At 34.2% G+C, this 23,799-nt stretch overlaps 2 protein-coding genes across 2 annotated transcripts; one reads left to right on the top strand and one right to left on the bottom strand.

Moving 5' to 3' along the window:
• Positions 1-2,831: 2,831 nt before the first annotated feature.
• On the bottom strand, positions 2,832-6,607 carry LOC134266983 (uncharacterized). Its single transcript, XM_062749205.1, has 5 exons — positions 6,172-6,607; positions 5,322-5,471; positions 4,415-4,532; positions 4,034-4,198; positions 2,832-3,143 (listed from the first exon to the last, which is right to left on the bottom strand). The coding sequence occupies exons 1-5, from the start codon at positions 6,597-6,599 to the stop codon at positions 2,949-2,951; spliced, it is 1,056 nt and encodes a 351-aa protein (XP_062605189.1). The 5' UTR covers positions 6,600-6,607; the 3' UTR covers positions 2,832-2,948.
• A 6,455-nt stretch (positions 6,608-13,062) lies between these two features.
• On the top strand, positions 13,063-17,384 carry LOC134266989 (high mobility group protein B3-like). Its single transcript, XM_062749215.1, has 5 exons — positions 13,063-13,199; positions 14,100-14,236; positions 15,012-15,261; positions 15,685-15,791; positions 16,260-17,384. Exons 1-5 carry the CDS (start codon positions 13,196-13,198, stop codon positions 16,368-16,370), a joined length of 609 nt encoding a protein of 202 aa, XP_062605199.1. The 5' UTR covers positions 13,063-13,195; the 3' UTR covers positions 16,371-17,384.
• Positions 17,385-23,799: the final 6,415 nt, after the last annotated feature.

Below are 23,799 nucleotides of genomic sequence, written 5' to 3'. Positions count from 1 at the left end.
GCGTTGAGTATGTCCCAAATTTAACGCACTTTGAAAATTTTTTTTCAAAGTGCGTTGATTTTGTCCCAGTTTTAACGCACTTTGAAAATTTTTTCAAAGTGCGTAATTTTTTCAAAGTGCGTTGCCACATACCTTCCAAATAGGATGTCTTCGTAGAATACTCAAGATGTTTTTCGTTCGTACACTTAAATATCATGGCTTTGTTGTTCTTGAGAAGATTTTTTCAGATTGTATCTATGTTTTCTCATGTAAAACTTTGATTGTCTATATTGGGCTCAACTGTTCCCCAAAGGAGGGGGGTCAGGAAGCTATTCACAACTTTTTTTTTCAGGCTCAGTGGATTTATATACTATTTTCAATAGTTTTTAGTTATTTCCCTTTGAAGGAGTGAGTGTTTGGTGCTTCCTTTGAGCAAACATGATTTCTCGGCCTCCATACTCTGTGCCAAATTTGGTTAAACTTGGCAAAAGTGGCTATGAATAAGAAGATAAAATTGTGAAAAGTTCACGACATCATTGACAATCAGAAATATTCACTTGAATTTTTGGTTCAATAACTTAAAGTAGGTTGTATGATTTTGTATATTCTTTCAATTTTTGGTTTATTTTAGGCATAAATGATGCAAAATTTAAGTTCCTAAAACATATTAAGATATCTTTGACTTATTCTATATATCATATATTTCTTAAACGTTCCGTATATGTAATTCGTAATAAATTCAACTTCGCATAATTATGATAAAATACACCATTTTTTCCTGCATATGTTTATGTCTTCAAGATAATTTGATAGGCAAGAGTTGTAAGCGATTCAGTCTATCATAAGTTGAATGTCAACTGAGATACTAGTATTATTTCTTAAACTTGTTACGTCTTTTTTCACAATCTGAAAGTTCATGTGTTTTTTACCTTTGTCCATTTACATGGCAATTATGACTCTTTGGTAGAGGATGTTTACTACTCCATTGAACCTGATCTCACAAAGGACAAAAATTGAACTGGTTCATTAAAAAATCTTTTTATGAATAACTTGGCCAGAAAAGCTAATTCTGATGCGGAAGCTTCCTGATTTAGTGTAGTTTAAAATTGCTTAAACAATGACATCTAGGGATAAGGCGGGACCACTTTATTACAAAGATTAAAAGAGGAAAAGTATTTTTAAATACTCTACAGTACAACTAGCCCAAAAAAAAAGCTGAAACAGATGTGAAAGCATCCAGATGAAGCGTAGATTCTAAATTGTTTAAATCATGGCCCCTGTGGGTAGAGTGAGGCCATTACAGGAAATTACATTGAAATATATAGGAAAAAATCTTTTATAATCTTTTATAATCCTCTTAAGAACCATTGGACAAGAAAAGTTGAAACTTGTTTGGAAGCTTCATGGGATAGTATAGATTTTAAATTCTAGGATGGAACACCAATAAAAAATCAAAGTTTTACACTAAAATGTACAGAAAAAATATTTTAAAATCTTCTCAGGAACCATTTAGGCCAGGAAAGGTGAAACCAATTTAAAACTTTGAAGAAATTGATTGAACCTAGGGATAGGGTGTGGCTACATGCGGGGAAAATCTTGTACAGTAAAGGGGGGACAGTGACTAAGGTGAAAATTTTTGGCCCATGGGCCTCTTGCTTTGATAATCCCTTACATATACATGTTTAGGATGGTTAAATAAGGTGCATTGGAATATAATTTTTAGATAACATCATCGCTATCATTTTCAATGAAAAATGAAGAAATTTAGGTTTGTATTTCTTCCTTTTTCAGAAAAAAGGAAATGTATCAGTATTGCCAACATTCTCTCAGAAAATAAAATGTTTAATATTCTTCATAATTCTGTAAATTACTGTAATAGTTGTTAAGTACAGGAAAATTAAGTTTTTCAAAAAATGGCTGCATTTCATTTCCGGAATTTTAGGTAATTATCAACTTTTCATTTCCGACATTTTTTAGTTTTCATTTCCGACATTTTTTTGTTTTCATTTCCGACATTTTTCAAATACCGGTACATATGTAGTATCTATAGATTTGATAACTTTACTTATGAAAAATTTAAAGGAATAAATCATAAATAAATCATTTAATTCTAATTTTGTAAATTAATCTATCGGTGACTTGGACATAAGTATGGTGCTGTCACTGACATTTAATTTAGTGCACATTAAATGTGGTGAAAATTATTTATACTCATTGAACTCTTTTACCTAGACTTGGTGCTACATGTATGTATATATTATGTATAGATGATTTTATTATTATTATTGATATTTTGGTATAAATACTTTCAAAATTCCATTTTCTTTTACTTAGAAAACATTGAATTGTCGCACAGGTAAATTCCGGAAATGAAAAAGAAATTATGTCGGAAATGAAAACAAAAAATGTCGGAAATGAAATAAAAAAATGTCGGAAATGCTATGCATATTTCCGGAAATGAAATGCAGCGCAAAAAATTACATAGTAAATCAATTATGCCATTATGATGATCATCATAAATATCATTGTCATTTAGCATCAAAAAGACAGCTTAAACTTATTTACCTTACTAGATTTTTTACCTTTCAATAAGAACAATACTTATCCTATTTGACTATTATTTCTCGGATTTCAAAAGTGATACCCCTACTAAATTTAAGTTACAATAAGGATCAACAGTGATACCTTTAAATCAATCTGAATACTAGTATACTGTCTAATCAATAAAAAGTTCTGACACCCAAATCCATGTGCCATTTTATTTCAAAAAGATACATTTCTCCATCAGGACAGAAAAGCCAGGGTTTTTTTTTTTATTTTGATCATTTTTAATATAATAACAAAAATAAATCTAACACAGGTAAAAAATATATTAAACATACCCAATATTCAAAGAATTTGAGCACCAAAAAAATTGCAGAAAATACACTGAAAAAATTTATTTACAACATAAAAAAGACATGTACATGTCAGTATTTGTAAGCATGTGATTGGACAAAACCAAACCAGAAGAAGTAGTCCATGATAGACTGACGCTCACCGGAATCCATGAAATCAAAGGGCCTGGTGTAAGATATGGAGGCTTTATTTGGCTTTGGTATAAATCCCTCCTCCCTAAGGCTGTAGTAATCCTCCCGTTCTATATATAGGTACGTGAAAATAATCTGAAATTTAAAAAATTACACATCTGAGCTACAATATACAGCTATTGAAATACTGTATGCATACTTAAAATAGTGGGCTTCATATTTTGGCCTGGACAAAGATGAATTCATGAATACAGCTAATACATATGTACATGATCATTCATAAATGCAATAAATGGCCCATTTGTGTGTAGTGCTAATTCATGAATAGGCCAACAACTCAACACCATGTGATTGCGCTAAATTTTAAATCAGCTAAATTATGTACACATATAGTATCTTAAACATTGGACCCCTTTATTTGCCCCTGCCATAGAAATCTTTAGTTTCTAAAGCTGTGCCACATTTGACAGGCAAAAGAGAGATAACTTTTGCCACAAAATATTGTCTGTTGGTCCACCTGTTAAAATAATTTGATTGCCGGATTTTCACAGCTAAAAATGGCCTGGCTCAAAACTTTTGTTAAATAGTTACCAGGAGACAATCATTTTCATTTTGGAATTCTCTCTCTCTCTCTCTCGTCAACAACTTTTTTTAAATTTTATTTTTACATACATGAACTTTGAAAATTCAATATTGATGTTGGAATTTTATATTTTTGTTGGGAGATTCCTACCTGATTACCAATGCAATTTTTTTAAAGTATGAAAAGAGGGCAAACTGACATTATTTTGAAGATGGTCTTGTATTCATTTTTTACCTTCCCAAGGAATTACGTGTGCAATATGGATAATCAAGTAAAACTACTAAATCTATTACAAGAAATCTTTTGACAATTTCTTCTTGAGAAGGAATAAATTTAAATAAAATATGACCAAATTCTGAAACAAGGGACAACAGAAAATAAAAATGAACAGAGTACCTTTCTGTCCCTAGACACGCATTAGCTAAATATAAAAAGAACTTACTTTTGTCCCAATACACACAAGTCCCACTACATAAGGAAAGAAGAAGGAATCCCTTGCTTCAATGATCAGTTGAATTCCATGCCGACCAAGAACGTTCTTTCCAATATGTTTAAAAGTAAAAGTCTCTTCATAACACTCTCTTGTAAACGCATTGCCTGGATTTATCTGAAAAAAAAGTAAAATAAAAAAGGACATTCTTATAATGATATCAATGACAAAATAGAGAGTTTGAGACCTCATTCAAAGAAAAGGTAGTCTCTAATTGTTTTGTGACCATAAATATCTGAGAGCAAAGTTGCTGGCAAATCTTGCTGATAGTTCTTGCACATATAAAAGCTTATTTAAAGCATCCATTTTACGGAATAATTATTTATGGCTTACCTCTGTCACTGTAAAGAGATGCAGTGTCTCATTTGCCATTGTCAAATAACGAATATCTGGTTTCCCATGTACAACTGAATCCTTAATTCCTATGGCATCACAAACACTATTGCTGATTCTGTGCAAATAAAGAAAGAGAAATCAGTTAAAGTAATCTTTTTCTTCTTTAATTGCATTCCATTTATAAGCAGATTGCATATACTATTGCAAATCCATTGAAACAAAAAGTTTTTTGTTGATTAGGTTACAGTTTTGCAAAGAAATGTATCCATACAGCAGCATGCAACCTTAATGTTTGGTATGCCTGAAAATGTTTATGGCATCTTAAATTAGAAATCCCATGCCTGAGCAATTTGCCAGTATATAGACACTGGAAAAAACGTATTTGCAATATGATCATATTTTTGCAAACAAATCACAAAATACCAGAATATTGATATTATTGTGCAGGTCAAGGTCAAAATGATTGATCATTGGTAAATTTCTTTTCAAGCATTATTAACTTGTCATTTTCCTGTGCTTTTTAAAAGTGGATTAAATAAGAATACTTTGTAAATTTTTGAGATATCAAAGTTCAACTGTAGTAATAGTTAAGTAATAAGAGTTTACAAAGGTATCCTTAGGCTAGAAAGAAAATGATTTTATATTAATACCTTATAATTATAAGTGCAACTGGAAATTTTAGCAAGATGCAAATGGGATTTGTCCTTGAAAATTGGTATGTTATTTTAAGCAAAAAGTAATTTTAGCGATTTTAAATCGCTCACTAAATAAGCATTTACATGTACATATAAAATGCAATATCAATTTTTAGCAATATTCAATTTAAACAATCTCAGCACCCTCTTTAATAATGCCAAAATTAAATCCTCACAAAAAATTTTGCTAATACAGTACAGTAACTTACTCTGGGTGAAGGAAAAAAACTTTGGAAAAGGCCGTGAAAATGTCTGTGTATCTCCCTCTTCTCCGTGATTCGTTCCATCTAGCAAGAAGGGTTAACAGGTACCTCCAGAAATTCAGAAGGTTAAATCTCCATATGAAGTATAGTCTCATACTGTTAAAAAAATGTAAAAATATACAGTTAATAAATTAAAAACTAAGCAGGTTTAAATTATAACAGTACACAAGGGCACCACATTAAGTGGAGCATCGCCTTGCAAAAAGTATATCTATAAATCAAGACAGTATTCTACATCAATCCCTTTGCATTATGCTGCTTCCATTTTGCACAAAGGACAAACTAAAAAACACACGAACAAGCATGTTACTATACCCCCCCACCCCAACTCCATTGCAAGGGGATAATTAGGAGCTTGCTAGATGTAGTTTTGACTGACAGGAGTATACTGTAAACCAACTTTTATAAGCGACAACTTCATTACGCAATTTATGAAGGGTAAACTAGTTCACGAAAATTAGTTATAGCAATCAAGTCTTTTTTTAATTTGTCGTTAATAGACATAGAGACATTTATGACCGATTAGCCATGAGAAACATTCAAGACGAAAAGGCTCAAGCGTAACCTCACAAAAAATTTTCGCATTCGAATAAAATTTGGTTTACAGTATCAACTGATACTACATTAAAAAATGACACCCCAATAATGCTTAAGTTTATCACATATCCGAATTTGTTAAATTGAAATCAAAATACACAAAAATATTATTTCATAAATAAAGAAGTTGTTTGTAAAGACCATATTAAAGCGCCTAATGTACTTGTTCTTAATATTTCATATATGATAAAATGCTTACTTTGGCTCATCATCCTGTTTAACCCTTTCATCCATTTCTTGATCTTTTTCGAATTCTTCCACATGTTCAGTGATCTTTTCCTTTGTTTCCATCGCATCCTTTACGTCACCCCTTTTATCCTTTTCAAGATTGTAGGAAAATGACCATTTTTCTGAAGTTAATTGTTTCAAGATGTGGCAGATTTTAGGCATTTTGCCTAGTGTGTTTAGGGAGACTAAAGTTTTCAGATTTGACATGAAAGTTTCCAGATCTGTAGAATTTTCTTTATATTTAACTCCTAATTGTGAAAGGTTATCTAATGTCCAGTCAGCTGCCTGTTTTGGAAATCTCTCATTCTTTTTAAATCCTGACAACGATTGACATCCAATGAAAAATAAATCAGAATCAGATTCATCAGAATCGTACACGTTACTTTCACTTTCAGCCATATCTTTCACTTTTTAGGTAGCGTAGCGTTTCGACACTACGACATTTCGCACCTTCTTGTTTTAGTGTACATGTACATTGGGGAAGATTCTCAGCTTCATATCAACCTCATATCACAACAAAATTAATATAGGTAGTATTTATAAAATGTAATTATAAGTAAAATAATGTTAAATTAAATAATCGCTCAAGAACAACAACAACCAAAAAAAAAAAAAAAGAACACCACTAGACTCTTAATAATGTATAGTATTGTATTTTTTGCGGAGATATTATTTCGAGGTTTTCACGATTTAATTCTTCCTATTGTACACATGATTAATATAAGTGTAATAAATATAATTTCTGAAAAAAAAATGTCTAACAAGAACTGGGGTTGAAGTTGAATATCGGAGGGGGGGGGGGGGGTCCTGTCCACAAGTAGTACTTTGTCTGGAACAAAGCGTGCGTGTGCACTGTGGAGGGGATGCATGCACCCCGTGTTACGTGCTTGCAACACTGGAATTAACAGGACTTAAATCTTTTTGTATTGTAGATTGTGATATTTAAAAAAAAAAAAACAAGAGGCACATTCGCCACATTGCTCACCTGAGCACTGAAGCTAAGAAAAAAGCAGAAATCAGTTCAGTACGAATTGAAAGTTTAAATCCAACCTACATATACCCTTAAAGGAGAGGGGGTTATGATATATTTGAACAAACTTAAATACTTGAATTTACAATAGCAAGGATGCTTGCATATTTCTTTGACTAACTGTTGCTTTTTTACCCTGTAAGTTTGAACTTCCATTTCGATCACGGTCCCACCCTATAATAAACCCCCATCCACCCTCAACCGCCTCCCCAGGTCATGATTTGAACAAATCTGAATCTACACTATATGAGGATATTTCCATATAAATGTGACCAATCATTGCTTAGTTGTTCTTGAGATGTTATATACACTACAGATCTGTAGCGTTATGGTTTTTAATATATTCGATCAATGCATACTATCTCTGCAAGATATATTATTGTTTTCAGCGGCAGCTCACACAAATTGGTCCGACCAAAATAGTTCCATCATGATTAAGTAGATACAACATTATTGTTCATGATAAGAGTGAAGTTGTGTATTTCATACGTTAAAATCAAAAATAACGTCAGAAATCAAAAATAACGTCAAAATATTATTAGAAAATCACTTTCCCCCCGAAATGCAAATAAAAAATATCAATATTCCTACGCTCGCTCCCTCCTCAGCCTTTTTTTTTTTTTTACATGTTTGATAATAGAGAATATTTAGGTCATTCTTCGATTCATATTTTTTCACCGATGAATTGATAATACTATATCAACAATTGTATTAAGTACATGTTTATAGTCTGTTAATTATCATACAATTTCCTTTTAAGAAAAAATAAATCATTCTGTGTGTGTATATTATTAAATGACGGAATTTTCAATCCCTGGCTGGATTCTGCTCACGTGTGTACACTTTGTAAACTGTAGGGGATAAAATGTGTGGCAAAACGAGAACTGGGTCGGACATTCGGGTTCGTGTTGGAGTTCAGCATAGGCTTACCATTTTATATAGAACTTGAATAATGTAAGTAATATCTGCGACGAATACATTAGCATATGTATTTCAGTAATTTTCAAAACAAAAAAGGTTTTCAGTTTAGAATTTTCCGATCCGGTCTTGATTTTCCTAACACGGCCATTTTAAACACAAGTTGTTGCAGATGCAAATGTTAGAACAAACTATATATAGTTCAACAGGGATTGTACAATTTTTATTAATCAGAATTCGTATTCATATGATCTAATTAAGAAAAGAAAAGTTTTGTCTGCCATCGTAACTTCTCGGCAAAACAAAACGTGTTCCTCCGAGCTCGCTGGATGCGTTTAACAGCTCCATCGCACGTGTGTAGATCAAGGCTAATGTTGGTCTTGCGGACACAGGTTCATGTAGGCCTATGTGTACCGTTTGTTAGGAGACTGGGTGACCTCACCATGCTCACGAAATTTACACCAGTTCCATAACTAGGCCCTAGACATTGCAGTTTTTTTATTAACGTCATTATAAACACTGATAAGCATATTAAATCTAAAAGTCGAATATCTTTGGATATGGGGTAACCCATATCTATTCTTGTATATATTTGTCTTTAACCATAACGCTATGGATCCCGTAATGCAAAAAAGTGCAATTTACGTCGCAATATTTTTTGCGCACTTTTGGGGAGAATTTCTCCACTTTCTAGCACTGGTCAATCGACTACCTTTCACTCCCTAATTCTAGACAAATTATTTAACTGATCTGTATATTTTGTCTATATACCAACCCTTTATGGTCGTCTCTACAAGTGATAAACTCGCTTGATAAAATTATATGTTAGATTGCTGAAAATTCACTTCAGGCGAGTTTATTGCGAGATATGGTTGGGAGGTGGATAAAATATACATATTGGCTACAGAATGTGTCTAGAATTAGGGAGTGAAAGGTAGTTGATTGACCAATGCTAGAAAGTGGAGAAATTCTGCCCAAAAGTGCGCAAAAAATATTGCGCCGTAAATTACACCTTTTTAGCTCACCTGAGCCGAAGGCTCAAGTGAGCTTTTCTGATCACATTTTGTCCGGCGTCCGTCTGTCTGTAAACTTTTCACATTTTCGACTTCTTCTCAAGAACCGCTGAGCCAATTTCAACCAAACTTGCAACAAAGCATCCTTGGGTGGAGGGGATTCAAGTTTGTTCAAATGAAGGGCCACGCCCTCATTCAAGGGGAGACAATTGGAAATTAATTAAAATTTGGTGGTATGTTTTAAAAATCTTCTTCTCAAGAACCACTGTACCAGGAAAGATGAAACTTATGGGGAAACATTCTCAGGTAGTGTAGATTCAATTTTGTTCAAATCATGACCCCCGGGGGTAGGGCGGGGCCACAATGGCCGACCAAAGTTTTACATAGAAATATATAGGAAAATTCTTTAAAAATCTTCTTCTCAAGAATAGCAAAGCCAGAATTGATCATATTTATATGGAAGCATCCTCAGGTAGTGTTGATTCAAGTTTGTTCAAATTATGACCCCCGGGGGTAGGGCGGGGTCACAATGGCCGACCAAAGTTTTACATAGAAAAATATAGAAAAATTCTATAAAAAATCATCTCAAGAATAGCAAAGCCAGAATTGATCATATTTATATGGAAGCATCCTCAGGTAGTGTAGATTCAAGTTTGTTCAAATTATGACCCCCGGGGGTAGGGCGGGGCCACAATGGCCGACCAAAGTTTTACATAGAAATATATAGGAAAATTCTTTAAAAATCTTCTTCTCAAGAATAGCAGAGCCAGAATTGATCATATTTATATGGAAGCATCCTCAGGTAGTGTTGATTCAAGTTTGTTCAAATCATGACCCCCGGGGGTAGGGCGGGGCCACAATGGCCGACCAAAGTTTTACATAGAAATATATAGGAAAATTCTTTAAAAATCTTCTTCTCAAGAATAGCAAGGCCAGAATTGATCATATTTATATGGAAGCATCCTCAGGTAGTGTTGATTCAAATTTGTTCAAATCATGACCCCCGGGGGTAGGGCGGGGCCACAATGGCCGACCAAAGTTTTACATAGAAATATATAGGAAAATTCTTTAAAAATCTTCTTCTCAAGAATAGCAAAGCCAGAATTGATCATATTTATATGGAAGCATCCTCAGGTAGTGTTGATTCAAGTTTGTTCAAATCATGACCCCCGGGGGTAGGGCGAGGCCACAATGGCTGACCAAAGTTTTACATAGAAATATATAGGAAAATTCTTTAAAAATCTTCTTCTCAAGAATAGCAAAGCCAGAATTGATCATATTTATATGGAAGCATCCTCAGGTAGTGTTGATTCAAGTTTGTTCAAATCATGATCCCCAGGGGTAGGGCGGGGCCACAATGGCGGACCAAAGTTTTACATAGAAATATATAGGAAAAAGCAAAGCCAGAATTGATCATATTTATATGGACGCATTCTCAGGTAGTGTAAATTCAAGTTTGTCAAATCATGACCCCGGGGGTAGGTCGGGGCCACAATGGCCGACCAAAGTTTTACATAGACATTTATAGGAAAATTCTTTAAAAATCATCTTCTCAAGAATAGCAAAGCCATGATTGGTCATGGGACTACTTTTGGATTTAAACTTTTCAATAGTAAACCAATTTCTACTTTTTCCTAGCCATAGTGCTCAGGTGAGCGATGTGGCCCACGGGCCTCTTGTTTGCATTACCACGGAATTTGTAGCGTTACATATGGTTAAAGACAAATATATAGAACCATAAAGCTACAGATCTGCAGCTAGTTCTTGAGGAGAATTAAGATTTTTAAAGCATGTGCCACCAAATTTTCACTATTTCTGAATTATCACCCCTTGAATAAGGGCATAGCCCTTTATTTGAACAAACGTGAATCCTACATCCAAGGACGCTTTGTGGCAAGTTTGATTAAAATTGGCCAGGTGTTTCTGGAGAAATGAAATTTATACAGATGGATGGATTAAAGGGGGTACAAATGTGATCAGAAAAGCTTATTTGAGCTTTTAGCTCAGATGAGCTAAAACGCTTTGATATTTTCCTGTTTATGCCCCCGTAATAATAGTTAGGTCAAACTTGAAGGTCAAGGGGTAAAAAATTATAGTGTTTCAGAGGCATATCGTTTTTCGTCTGTCCTTCTGTCTGTTTGTATGTTTAGAGGTTTTGTCCACAAGTTTTAGCATGGACTTTCTTAATTATTTCACATGTGTATTCCCTGTGACAGACTTTAGGTGACCAGGTGACATTTTTTACGTACCTCTTCATCTTATCATTTGAAATTGACTTTCTTTGGAAAAGGATTTAACCTTAGCCATAGCTTTTGAACGGTGCTGTTTTAAAAGACTTACATTTAACACTTGTATTCCTTGTTCCTTGATATATTAAAATCTTTCTTTTGGCACTAATATTCTTGACCTTGGATGAACACATACCTGTCTGAAAAAAAAATTGAATCTAGTTATATTTTGTGAATGGTTAGTGCTAGGGCAAAAGTTAGAGTTTCTCAAATGCAAGTCAAACTCTAAGGTCAAGGGGGAAAATACTTTACCCAAAGAAAGAACTTTTCTCCATGAATATACCTGTAGAATATTTATGAATACCCAAACACTCAATCGCTCAAATGATATGTTCAAGATTAAATCTTTAAAACTAGGTAAAACAACAAGTTCAAGCCAGGGGAAGATCTTGTCAGAAGATATGAACATGAGAAATAATTATATAAAAGCTCTACAACGTATATCACCAATGGCCAATGTTACATGTAAAGACTGGTAAATTTTGGCGAAAGTGGGTCAAATTTCAAGAATTGTTAGTATTTCAATGAAGTTCTAAGGACGAGGAATATACAAATGAATACAAAAGCCCTATTACATGTAGTAACTGTTAAAATAATGACCAAGGTTAAGGGTTTTTTTTTTTAATTTTAAAAAAAGGTAAAAAAAAAAAATAACAATCTAACGCCAACGTCAAGATTTTAAATTTACTGGTAACCAAAAAAATATATAGTCATAAGAAATACATGCACATATGAATTTAAGAAAGCCATAGCTCCAATAAATTTTATTTTAATTTTTTTAAGAACAAACAGAGAGACACACGGGCGGACAGGGAATTTAAATTTATTTATATATAATTTTCAATTGAATACATACTTCAACAAATAGACCGACAGTCCCACGTGGGCGGACAGGGGAGAAGATATATACTAGTACCCCGAATCTTCAGGGGAACATTATAATATATTTTTGTATAATTTTCAATTTAATTATCTATAGATATATACTTTTTTAAAAGTGTAAAATAGTTAGTATAAATAACGATATCAGAATCAGATGAAACAATTTTGGATTTTTTATTTGTTTTTGTTTGTGTTGTTTGATACTTATAATAAGTACATTTTGTACTTCAACTACAAGATGAAGTAGCTTTCCTTTCTATAAAATGGATATAACCTCGATCATTGTTTCCCAGATGGTCTGAGTTTAAATTAATTAAATTTAATATTTTGATCATTTAATTTATCCAGAGACGTAAATAAATGTCTCTGTTTTACCATATAATTTTTCAAATTTTATTATTTTATAAATCTAAAAAATATGTTGATATCCAAAGAATAAATGAATGATTGAGTAAATAAATGAAGTATTTGTTTAATTTGATTAATTAATTATATCTCATAATTTTGCGGAATCAACGAAAAATATTCTTCTGACTTTGGACAATTATGGTTATTTACTAGTTATATGAGTAGTAATTTTGATGTGAAGGCCTAAATGTGTCAGTATCGCTGCCCTCGGTGATTTGACACTTTGATTGTGATTTAAAACGACTCGCTCAACCACTTAACACCCCTGTGGGCCTCACTTTCTAATGAATGCAATTAGAGTGACTTCCCTTTGAGCTGTTTATGACTGCGGCGGGAAAAACAATCACTCCCATTGGCGGAAAAAAGTCACGTGATCTACATTGGTTAGCGTCTTACCGGCCGCACTGCTCTTTATTTCCTTCACAAAGAATTGTACAGCGTTCATAATACTACACTATGGGTAAGTTTCCTTCTATACGCTATGTAGTAGTATGATAGAATGTATAAAGGGCTATATAGTAATAGTAACGAAGTCAAATGAAACTGTTTGAAATGGTTGTTTTGGGTTTGATATTGATCGGAAATGAAGAAAAATGTCTAGAATTCCTTTGTTTGGGGTAAGAATGGTAAATAAGGCGGGCTTGGAGATTTTTTTTCGTAGTTTCATAATGATTGTATATGCACTTGTAAACCTTATATTGCATTAGCAAGTTTTGCGCAAAATTAATTAAAATTTTGTTTTATATTATTTTTGTATGTTTGAAATAAGTAAATTTAGATTGAAAACATGTTGTTTGTGTGACCTATTTACCTAGATTTGACAACAAAGGATATATTTGAAATTTTTAGAACATTTTTTTTCAGCAATTTGATTAAGTTAAGAAAAGTAAATGCGTTGCATCAGCATGCAAATTATGAACCAGAAATTTTAACTGTGAATTAGTTATCTATGTACAATAAAAATTAAATTAAAATTGAAGCAGAATTGAACAGCAGGGAAATATTTTTTTTCTTCAAAAATTAGCTTGATGTTATGAGCATGGAAATAAAAAAATCCAAGGAATTACATTATGAAAAGAATGTTGCTATGAAATAAATGAGGAATATAAAATGATTTAGTTGCTTGATGATGTTGATGGTACAGAAACAAGACTTGAAGGAAAATGTTTGATAGATAAATGTTAACATGGTTAACAAATAATATTTTTTCAAAAGAATTAACATTTTATTGAAATTATCAAGACTCTATAACATAATGTTTCTGAAATTATCTAATATCTCGGGCAAATTAATTTTGTCAATTCTCCAGTGACTTGGAAGAATTTGTTTCATGATTAACAAACAAGTTGGTCTATTGTAGGTCGTCCAAAGGCAGAAGGGGGTAGGAAGAGGAAAGCTAAGGACCCAAATAAGCCAAAGAGGTCCACATCAGCCTACTTCTATTTCTTGGGCAAAATGAGGGAAGATGCAAAAAGCTCTGGAAAACCCATAACAAAGGTAGAATTGAATACAGAATTAAAAAAAAAAAATCACCTGTTGTTTCAAGGCATGTTAAATGAAAACCACGTGGATATGAGATTTTTGCTGTATTGTTTCCATGTCTTGAAATCAAAATGTTCTTTGTAGTAGTGGGACGATCCACCGGTGCACCAATGCATCACAGTATTCATTTTGACGATCTATAGATCGATTCATCTAATTTAGTATCACGATACCTGATTACATTTTTTCTTTTATTTCCAAAAATGTCTGGGCTTTAGAATTCGAAATTTTTAGTCCTTTACTCTGTATCATCAAGACATTTAAGCAAACAGAAATAAAGTACAAATGTCTTTGTGATACAGAATTCGAAATATAAGCGTGAAAATGGTGTCAGACACGCCAGATTATGTTGAATAAACAAAACCCAATGGCAGTAAGTCACAGTTCATTTGTTGAATTAGTTTATTTTCATACACTGTTATATTCCAAATTAAATGTTCCAGAAAAAAAATGTCTAGTTTTATTTGGTTTTAAATGTATCCTGATATGTATCGCATCGCACCTAAGGTATCGTGATTTGTATCGGATCGGCTAAGTTCAGTTTCGTCCCAGCCCTAGTTCTTCTCAAATTCAGTCTCACATCCTTAAAATGAATTATGCTTTTGCTTTTCATTCTTAGGAGCAAAGCCTCAGTAGAAAAGCCATGCCATTTAGTGCAATGGCCAAGCAGCAGATTTTTTGGAAGAATTAAATTGTGTACTATTTCATATGTCATTACACTCTCTTTCAGATTGCAGAATTCACCAAAGAATGTTCAGCAAAATGGGCAAAAATGACAGAAAAAGACAAAGAGCCATTCAGCAAAAAGGCAGCCGCTGACAAGAAGAGATATGATGCAGAGATGGCAGCTTATAAAGGCAAGGACCCCAGCGAGGCAGGCAAACCAAAGAGACCTCAGTCCGCCTACTTTTGCTTCCTAGCCGACTTCAGGGAAAAAATGAAAGGGAAGAACATCGACCATAAGGAGATCATCAAAATGGGTAAGATTTCAAATTTATAAAGACTTCCAGTTGTGTGTTAATCACAGGGGAAAATTAAAAACATACCCCTCCCACCAATCCACCCCCCAAAAGATGAAAGAGGGGGGGGGGGTAGAGAAAGGTCTTGCTCTTTAGTTAGGATCCGTGTTGCATGACATCTCGGAAAATTTAGGTGTTTGGATTTAGTTTATCCATAATTGTAAACTGTAACCTAGGAATGTAATAAAGGCTAGGATTTTGTAGCAATTGTACGTAAACCAAAACTGAAATCGGTGGAACAATTATTCCTATATTTTAAGATTAACAGTTTGTGATCATTTGAAAATCCTCTCTTCTGAATTATTTCCTTGAAAATAAAAGATGTAAAGATAATGGATTGTGAAATGGCCAGAGGTTTTCATATAAAATCTTTTTGTTTTTCAGCTGGTGAGGCCTGGAGGAACCTTGATGACAATGAGAAGAAACCCTTTGAGAAGTTGGCCCAGAAAGAACAAGAGAAATATGAACAAGCCCTGGCTGACTGGAGGAGGGTAGGTTGGGGAGGCAGTGCAGTGTCTCCATATTAAAACTCTTCATTACATATATTTAGGGACATTACAAATGGTGCTTCTAGTCTTTGTTCAAATTCATGTGTTGTTTTCATTTGGGACAATATTTATCTAAATTGATTGTTGTCTCCGACAAATATTGATATCTCATATACTATTTTATATTTGTTGAACTAAATGAAACAACTTGTTCACATACTCATAGGGTTTTAGATAAGGTACTTCCAATGGTATCTTTGTGACACAGATATAGCAAAGTTAATTTTGATCCCCAGCTATAGTAATTTTACAAATTCATTATACAGATACAATGAATTATGGATATAATGTAGTAATTTCAGAGCTCTCGGCGACTTGGTTTTAACCAAGTTTTATGTACAAAAAATTCTAAGCAGATTTCAAAGATTTTTTGTGTGTGTTGAAGTCTAACTTTTAGTATCCTCGTTGTAGGGTGGTGGAGGAGCATCCCCAGCCAAGAAGTCCAAACAGGAAGAGAACGGCGATGATGATGACGAGGAGGACGAAGAAGATGAAGACGATGATGAGGACGATGATGAATGAAGAGCCGTGGAACGTAGTGTGAAATTCCTACCCAATTAATGCCAGTCCATACCGTCACAAAGATCTGCATCACTATTTTATTGACCCAGCACTACCGTGGAAAAGAGATCTCGTCTAGCCACTGCTGAATAACTGTGTTCTAGTAGATATGGTGAAAAAAAATAGATTTTTATTTAAATGTAAAGAAAAAAGATTGATAGTTGGATGAAATATTAATACATGGTTGTTTGAGGAACTGAATGAAGTTATGTCCCTTGACCAGTGCTAAATTATGCATTAAAGCTTTATCTAGGATATTTGATATTATTATACATTTGAGGTACGACAAAGTCTTTTGAACAAAACTTTTTTTGGGTGAAATAACTTGAGTTTTAGTAATGAAGAAAGGTTGGTGCAATCTGGTTGTAAATATTTCATATTTTTATCATTATAGACCATTCATTTTATCATATTTAATCTCATCTGTATTTTTTTGTCCCATGTATGTAAAGCATTGTATTAAAAGTGACTCTACAAATTTATAAGTTATTCTGCGTATTGACAGATATGCATTGCACAGATACTCCATCCTAACCCTGCCTGACGCGGGGATTTATATTTTTTTGTCTTCTGGATTTTTTCCACTCAGGGACTATGATGTTGACAGGCATTTCAATTTTTGATCATTTGCACCATTTTCAGCATTTTTCTCAAGAAATATTATATGTTTATTGTTGAAAAGAGAAGAAATTTCCAAGCAATAATTTTCAAGTAACCTTTTATAAATATCAAATTATGTCAGTGCTGATTCATGTAATTGTTTCATCATTTTTCGTCATTTTTCATGTAGAAAACATATCATGATATCATGTGTTGGAAATTTGTGAAAGTTTGTATCTTTTTAGTGAGAATTTTTAAGAACTGAATAAAATCAAACATTTTTTTTTCTGCCATTTTATGTTTAGAAAAGTTTAGTTTTTACAACTTCGAATTAATATTGTTTGCAAGTTGTATGTAATAAAAATGTGTGCTTTACTTTGAAGGCTTTTGATTTAAAAGTTTTATAGAGACTACCCCTGTGTCTAAAAATTGAGAGCAGTGGAAAATTTTCAGATAAGGTTTGATGGTCGTTTTATGAAAGTCATCAAGCTTGTACTACTGGATTGTCTCAAACATTGAAATTTAGATTGTGCTTCTATACAGTTATCACATAGACAATGGAAAACAATATTCCAGAACCAATTATTTTGCCCATTTGAAGAAGGGAGGGCAAATTGCTTTGCTGCTGTCGGTCTGTCTGTCCATTGGTCCACAAACAGTTTTTGTTCATATTTGCAGAGGTTGCACATACTGAAATAAAGTTTGGTGTATAGATTTATCATTAGGATATCTAGGTCAAGCACTGATTTGGGTATGAATGAATAGTTTTGGACAGAGTGATGATGGACTAAGAAAAATTCCAATTTATTATTTGCTGCAGAGGTTGCACTGAAATGAAATTAAATTTACAGATTTATCATGAGAATGTACATAGGCATATTCTATTTTGAGTACGATCGAGCAATTTTGGACAGTTGTGCTCCTTGGACTTAAAAAATTCCAAGTATTTGCAGTTTCCGTTCATTTTATACTCACTGCTTGAAAAGTGGGAGGGTATATAGTAATATACTGTACATCCATCTCTGTCTGTTACACTTATATATACCGCGGAATAAATTTTATGAGACCTCAAAAAATCTTTGTTACATAGTGTCATTGTGCATCCTGTTTTATTTTTTGGAAGGATACGTTTTTGGTTTCCCATAATAAAACAGGAGACATTCAATGCCATTCTTTCTATAATTTTGAAGGGCACCCATCTCTTAACCGCAACATTTGAAAATTTTCAGCTTTGTTTTATTAGCTCACCTGAGCCGAAGGCTCAAGTGAGCTTTTCTGATCACATTTTGTCCGTCGTCTGTCCGTCTGTCTGTCTGTCTGTCTGTCCGTCTGTAAACTTTTCACATTTTCGACTTCTTCTCAAGAACCACTGAGCCAATTTTGACCAAACTTGGTACAAAGCATCCTTGGGTGAAGAGGAATTTAAATTGTTAAAATGAAGGGACATATCCCCTCGCAAGGGGAGATAATCAAGAAAAGACAAAAATAGGGTGGGGTCATTAAAAAATCTTCTTCTCAAGAACCACTGGGCCAGAAAAGCTGAAACTTATGTGAAAGCATCCTAGGGTAGTGTAGATATTAAATTGTTCAAATCATGACCCCCGGGGGAAGGGCGGGGCCACAATGGGGAATCAAAGTTTTACATAGAAATATATAGGAAAAATCTTGGAAAATCTTCTTCTCAAGAACTACTGGGCCAGGAAAGCTAAAACTTTTGTGGAAGCATCCTGGGGTAGTGTAGATATTGAATTGTTCAAATCATGACCCCCGGGGGAAGGGCGGGGCCACAATGGGGAATCAAAGTTTTACATAGAAATATATAGGAAAAATCTTGGAAAATCTTCTTCTCAAGAACTACTGGGCCAGAAAAGCTGAAACTTATGTGAAAGCATCCTAGGGTAGTGTAGATATTAAATTGTTCAAATCGTGACCCCCGGGGGAAGGGTGGGGCCACAATGGGGAATCAAAGTTTTACATAGAAATATATAGGAAAAATCTTGGAAAATCTTCTTCTCAAGAACTACTGGGCGAGAAAAGCTGAAACTTATGTGGAAGCATCCTGGGATAGTGTAGATTCTAAATTGTTCAAATGATGACCCCGGGGGGAAGGGGTGGGCCACATTGGGGATTCATAGTTTTACATTGAAATATATAGGAAAAATCTTCTTCTCAAGAACTACTGGGTCAGAAAAGCTGAAACTTATGTGGAAGCATCCTGGGATAGTGTAGATTCTAAATTGTAAAAATCATGACCTCCGGGGGAAGGGTGGGGCCACAATGGGGAATCAAAGTTTTACATAGAAATATATAGGAAAAATCTTGGAAAACCTTCTTCTCAAGAACCACTGGGCCAGAAAAGGTGAAACTTATTTGCACATGGAAGGATCCTGGGGTAGTTGATTTCAAAATGTCTTAATTATGATCAGTGGGGTAGGGTGGGGATACATAATGTATTACAAGGGGGAAATCTGGTAAAGAACAGAATGGTCAAAGCTTCTCAGGTGAGCGATGTGGCCCATGGGCCTCTTGTTTTTTATTAGCTCACCTGAGCCGAAGGCTCAAGTGAGCTTTTCTGATCACATTTTGTCTGGCGTCCGTCTGTCTGTCCATCTGTCTGTCTGTCTGTAAACTTTTCACATTTTCGACTTCTTCTCAAGAAGCGCTGGGCCAATTTCAACCAAACTTGCCACAAAGTATTCTTGGGTGAAGGGGATTCAAATTTGTTCAAATAAAGGGCCATGCCCTCATTCAAGGGGAGATAATTGGGAATTAATGAAAATTTAGTGGCATATTTTAAAATCTTCTTCTCAAGAACCACTGTGCCAGGAAAGATGAAACTTATGGGGAAACATCCTCAGGTAGTGTAGATTCAAGTTTGTTTAAATCATGACCCCTGGGGGTAGGGCGGGGCCACAATGGCCGACCAAAGTTTTAAATAGAAATATATAGGAAAATTCTTTAAAAATCTTCTTCTCAAGAATGACAAAGCCATAATTCATCATATTTATATGGGAGCATGCTCAGGTAGTGTAGATTCAAGTTTGTTCAAATCATGACCCTGGGGGAAGGGCGGGGCCACAATGGCCGACCAAAGTTTTACATAGAAATATATAGGAAAATTCTTTAAAAATCTTCTTCTCAAGAATAACAAAGCCATAATTGATCATATTTATATGGAAGCATCCTCAAGTAGTGTCGATTCAAGTTTGTTCAAATCATGACCCCCGGGAGTAGGGCGGGGCCACAATGGCCGACCAAAGTTTTACATAGAAATATGCAGGAAAATTTTTTAAAAATCTTCTTCTCAAGAATAACAAAGCCGTAATTGATCATATATATATAGAAGCATGCTCAGGTAGTGTAGTTTCAAGTTTGTTCAAATCATGACCCCCCGGGGTAGGGCGGGGCCAAAATGGCCGACCAAAGTTTTACATAGAAATATATAGGAAAATTCTTTAAAAATCTTATTCTCAAGAATGACAAAGCCATAAATCATCATATTTATATGGAAGCATGCTCAAGTAGTGTAGATTCAAATTTGTTCAAATCATGACCCCCAGGGGTAGGGCGGGGCCAAAATGGCAGACCAAAGTTTTTAAAGATATATATAGGAAAATTCTTTAAAAATCATTTTCTAAAAAATAGCAAATCCATGATTGGTCATGGGACTACTTTTGGATTTAAACTTTACATTAAAAAGCCATTTTCTACTTTTTCCTACACTTAGTGCTCAGGTGAGCGATGTGGCCCATGGGCCTCTTGTTGCTTTATTTAGCGTTTGTATCATCTCAAAAGGGGTTGAGAGTATAGAACTATATTTTTGCACGTAACTTTAAAATGGCGACTATGGGATCGACATCCTGTCTTGAACAGGATCACATAAGCCGGCAATTGCTCTTTGAGCAATAAGCCCGGCTAAAAACAGAGACCCTTGGAACACCAGAGGTGAGATCAGGTGCCTAGGAGGAGTAACTATCTCCTGCCTATCAGTCAGTCGTATTTAGAACAGGTGTACAGACTGCCCCAAAGTTAAAGACAATGATTTAATAATTATAGATATTGAACGTGTAGGACTGTGTATGTCATATATATCATGCTCGACGCAACGATAGCTAGGTTGAATCTAGGGGGGGGGGGATTGGTAGCCATGTGAATTCCAACATATCATTGAAAAAATATAGTCTTTAAAGTTTATATGACTAGATATTGTCAAAGAGAAATTCAATCTTCTTTTTGAGCAGCAACCTCTGGACTTTCTGGTCTCGTGTAGAATCAGCCTTTGCTGCATACAAATACGTCTGCAGTTGTAAACCAATGTATAGGGGCCTATACAATGCGTGTTAATTTACATGCTCCTTGAAAAATAATTGTCAATGATCTTGAAGGTCATTTAATTATCGATATATGGAATATATAATTTAAATTGTTGAAAATTGTACGTTTCAATGCTACATGTATTGCATGATTTTGGTAAATTTTTGTGGTCTGAGATTTTTCAAAAGTTCCTTAGAGTTTTTATAAGCATCCACATAATAACTCCTCTAATATGTGGTTGAGTCGTATATCCCTAAAGTTTATCATTTATTTTTGTGATGAGGATAGAAGCTTGTAACATTGTTAACGATATTGCATAATGCAGTTTTATGTGTATACATTAAGTAAAAAAGCGTGAATCTCATTGAATTCGTTTGAAATGAAATGTGAAGATATAAAACAGTAATCACGCTCATATTGAAAGCAGAGAATACACAGAGCTCTATAAACATCAGATGTGGGATCAAATGCCATATAGAAGCAAGCATCCCCTGTCAATCGATAACAACCGCATTGTGATCTTTGTTTTGATATGGCAAACAGAACAATCGGACCATTCATTGTAAATAACAGCCTAAAAAATTGCTGGAAAAAAAATCATCATTCGAATAAATGAGAGATTGTACTTGCAATTGTTGACTTTGAGAATTTCCATTTCTAACAGGACCAAATTCTCTACCCTTAAATGTCCATCAAGTAAATAAAACTCTGAAATTAACTTAATGAAAGCATTTATATTATAGATGAAAAGGATTTCACGAGAGAAACTTTCATTAATAATTTTATAATATACACGGGACGTGGAGACCGGCCCTTTAGATGAGACCATATAAACCGAGGTCCCGTGTCGAGGTGCTTGCAAGATCCCTCCCTGTTCAATGGCCTTAAATGTCGAGCATTGGTCAAAATTTGCAGCTCTCCACCGGCAAGAGCTGGCATATGAGTGAAATATGAGGAATGTTAAACAACAAACTAACATACATGTACTACCAACAATTAATGCTGTGTGTCTGCGCGCACAAACGAATTTTGGCGGAAGTTGTTCTTTGTTTCATTAATTTGTCTGTCAACAGCCATCCTATATCGTTTTAGACATTGTCAGTATGTTCTAGCATGCTGATTTTGGTATCGAATGAACTGAATTTAAAAAAAAATAATAATGCTTATAATGGGGTATCTTTAGCTGCTATGGGAATTCCGACAAATTGTTCGAAGATTTGATCACCAAAAACTACATACAAATTGTCAATCAAAAATCATTTCTTAAATGACATTTTCGGAGTACTTCTATCGTTCATTGTTTTGTGGATTTTTAGTTGGGTTTAGTAATTACTTCTTGGGTCTTGGTGTGGTAATAACCAACTTTTCATGATTAAGATTAAATTCCAAACATAAAGCTATTTTGTTATAGGAACCATGTTTGTGGTAGAAGCTAGGTTTTTTAGAATAAAATTTAATGATATTTTTTTTCTCTCTTTTTAAATATTAACAGTGCTGTTAGGTTTAGATTACTATATTTATACCCCCGCAATCGCAGATTCGAGGGAATATGTTTTTGCTCTGTGCCTTCTCTCATCTATCTCTTGGTCCACAAAATCATTCACCCTAAGCTTTCCAATGGCTTTTGATTGGTTAGAGCTATGGCTTTTATAGTTCAAATATACAATTCCTTGAGATATGACCTTTCTTTCGATACCGACATATTTGACCTCCTGACCTACTTGAAAATTTTAAAAAAACGACTAAACTTTAACCTTGGTCATAATTTTTGAACAGTTAGTGTTAGTGTTTTCGTACTTCACAAGAACATTCCATGACATGCACAACACCCTTTCCTTAAATTTGGGTATGACCGTTTTTGACACTTTGACTTTACCTTTATGTTCGACTTACTTTGGGAAAAAAGGCAATAACTTTTGAACAGCATGGTGATTGCATGGGGTTTTGTATTTTAAGGCTGAATTTCATTTCCGGAGTTTTTTGTTCTTTGTAGAGCAGTACCGAAACTTAAAACCTCGATTAGGGTACATCAAATGTATTGGATATATTTTTATGCGTCCGAATCGAAAGATCCGAAGCATATATTGTTTTTGTCCTGTCTGTCTGTCTGTTTGTCTGTTTATCTGTTTGTCTGCAAACTTTAACCTTCGCCATAACTTTTGAACCACGAATGAAAGAGACTTCATATTTTGTATGCGTAATCCACTAATTAAGCTCTTTCAAATGACACCAAGGTCAATGACCTTGTGTGACTTTGACTGTGACCCATACGCTAAAAATAGTCGCCACAACTTTTGAACGAAGAAAGATATAGACTTAATATTTGGCATGCATGCTCCACTAATTAAGCCCTTTCACATGACACCAAGGTCAATGACCTTGTGACCTTGACTGTGTACTATATGCTAACAAGATGTGTTTGTGAAACACTATGCGCCCGGCAGCAACAAATTTGAAAAAAAATATGTTTAGCATA

Source organism: Saccostrea cucullata, unplaced genomic scaffold (genome assembly GCF_032062105.1).
Source record: "Saccostrea cucullata isolate Sc308-1 unplaced genomic scaffold, CSIRO_AGI_Scuc_v1 ctg464, whole genome shotgun sequence".
Lineage (NCBI taxonomy): Eukaryota > Metazoa > Mollusca > Bivalvia > Ostreida > Ostreidae > Saccostrea > Saccostrea cuccullata.
The sequence above is the reverse complement of the archived record's forward strand: the minus strand, read 5'-3'. Positions and strand labels throughout refer to the sequence as shown.

Excerpts from the sequence above, each read along its gene's own strand:
- LOC134266983 (XM_062749205.1), bottom strand. The coding sequence starts at position 6,599 with ATGGCTGAAAGTGAAAGTAACGTGTACGATTCTGATGAATCTGATTCT. Across the intron at positions 4,199-4,414 it reads ATCTCTTTACAGTGACAGAG|ATAAATCCAGGCAATGCGTT; the intron begins GTAAGCCATAAA and ends CTTTTTTTTCAG. Across the intron at positions 3,144-4,033 it reads TTGTGTGTATTGGGACAAAA|ATTATTTTCACGTACCTATA; the intron begins GTAAGTTCTTTT and ends TTTAAATTTCAG.
- LOC134266989 (XM_062749215.1), top strand. Across the intron at positions 15,262-15,684 it reads TAAGGAGATCATCAAAATGG|CTGGTGAGGCCTGGAGGAAC; the intron begins GTAAGATTTCAA and ends TTTGTTTTTCAG. Across the intron at positions 15,792-16,259 it reads CCCTGGCTGACTGGAGGAGG|GGTGGTGGAGGAGCATCCCC; the intron begins GTAGGTTGGGGA and ends TCCTCGTTGTAG.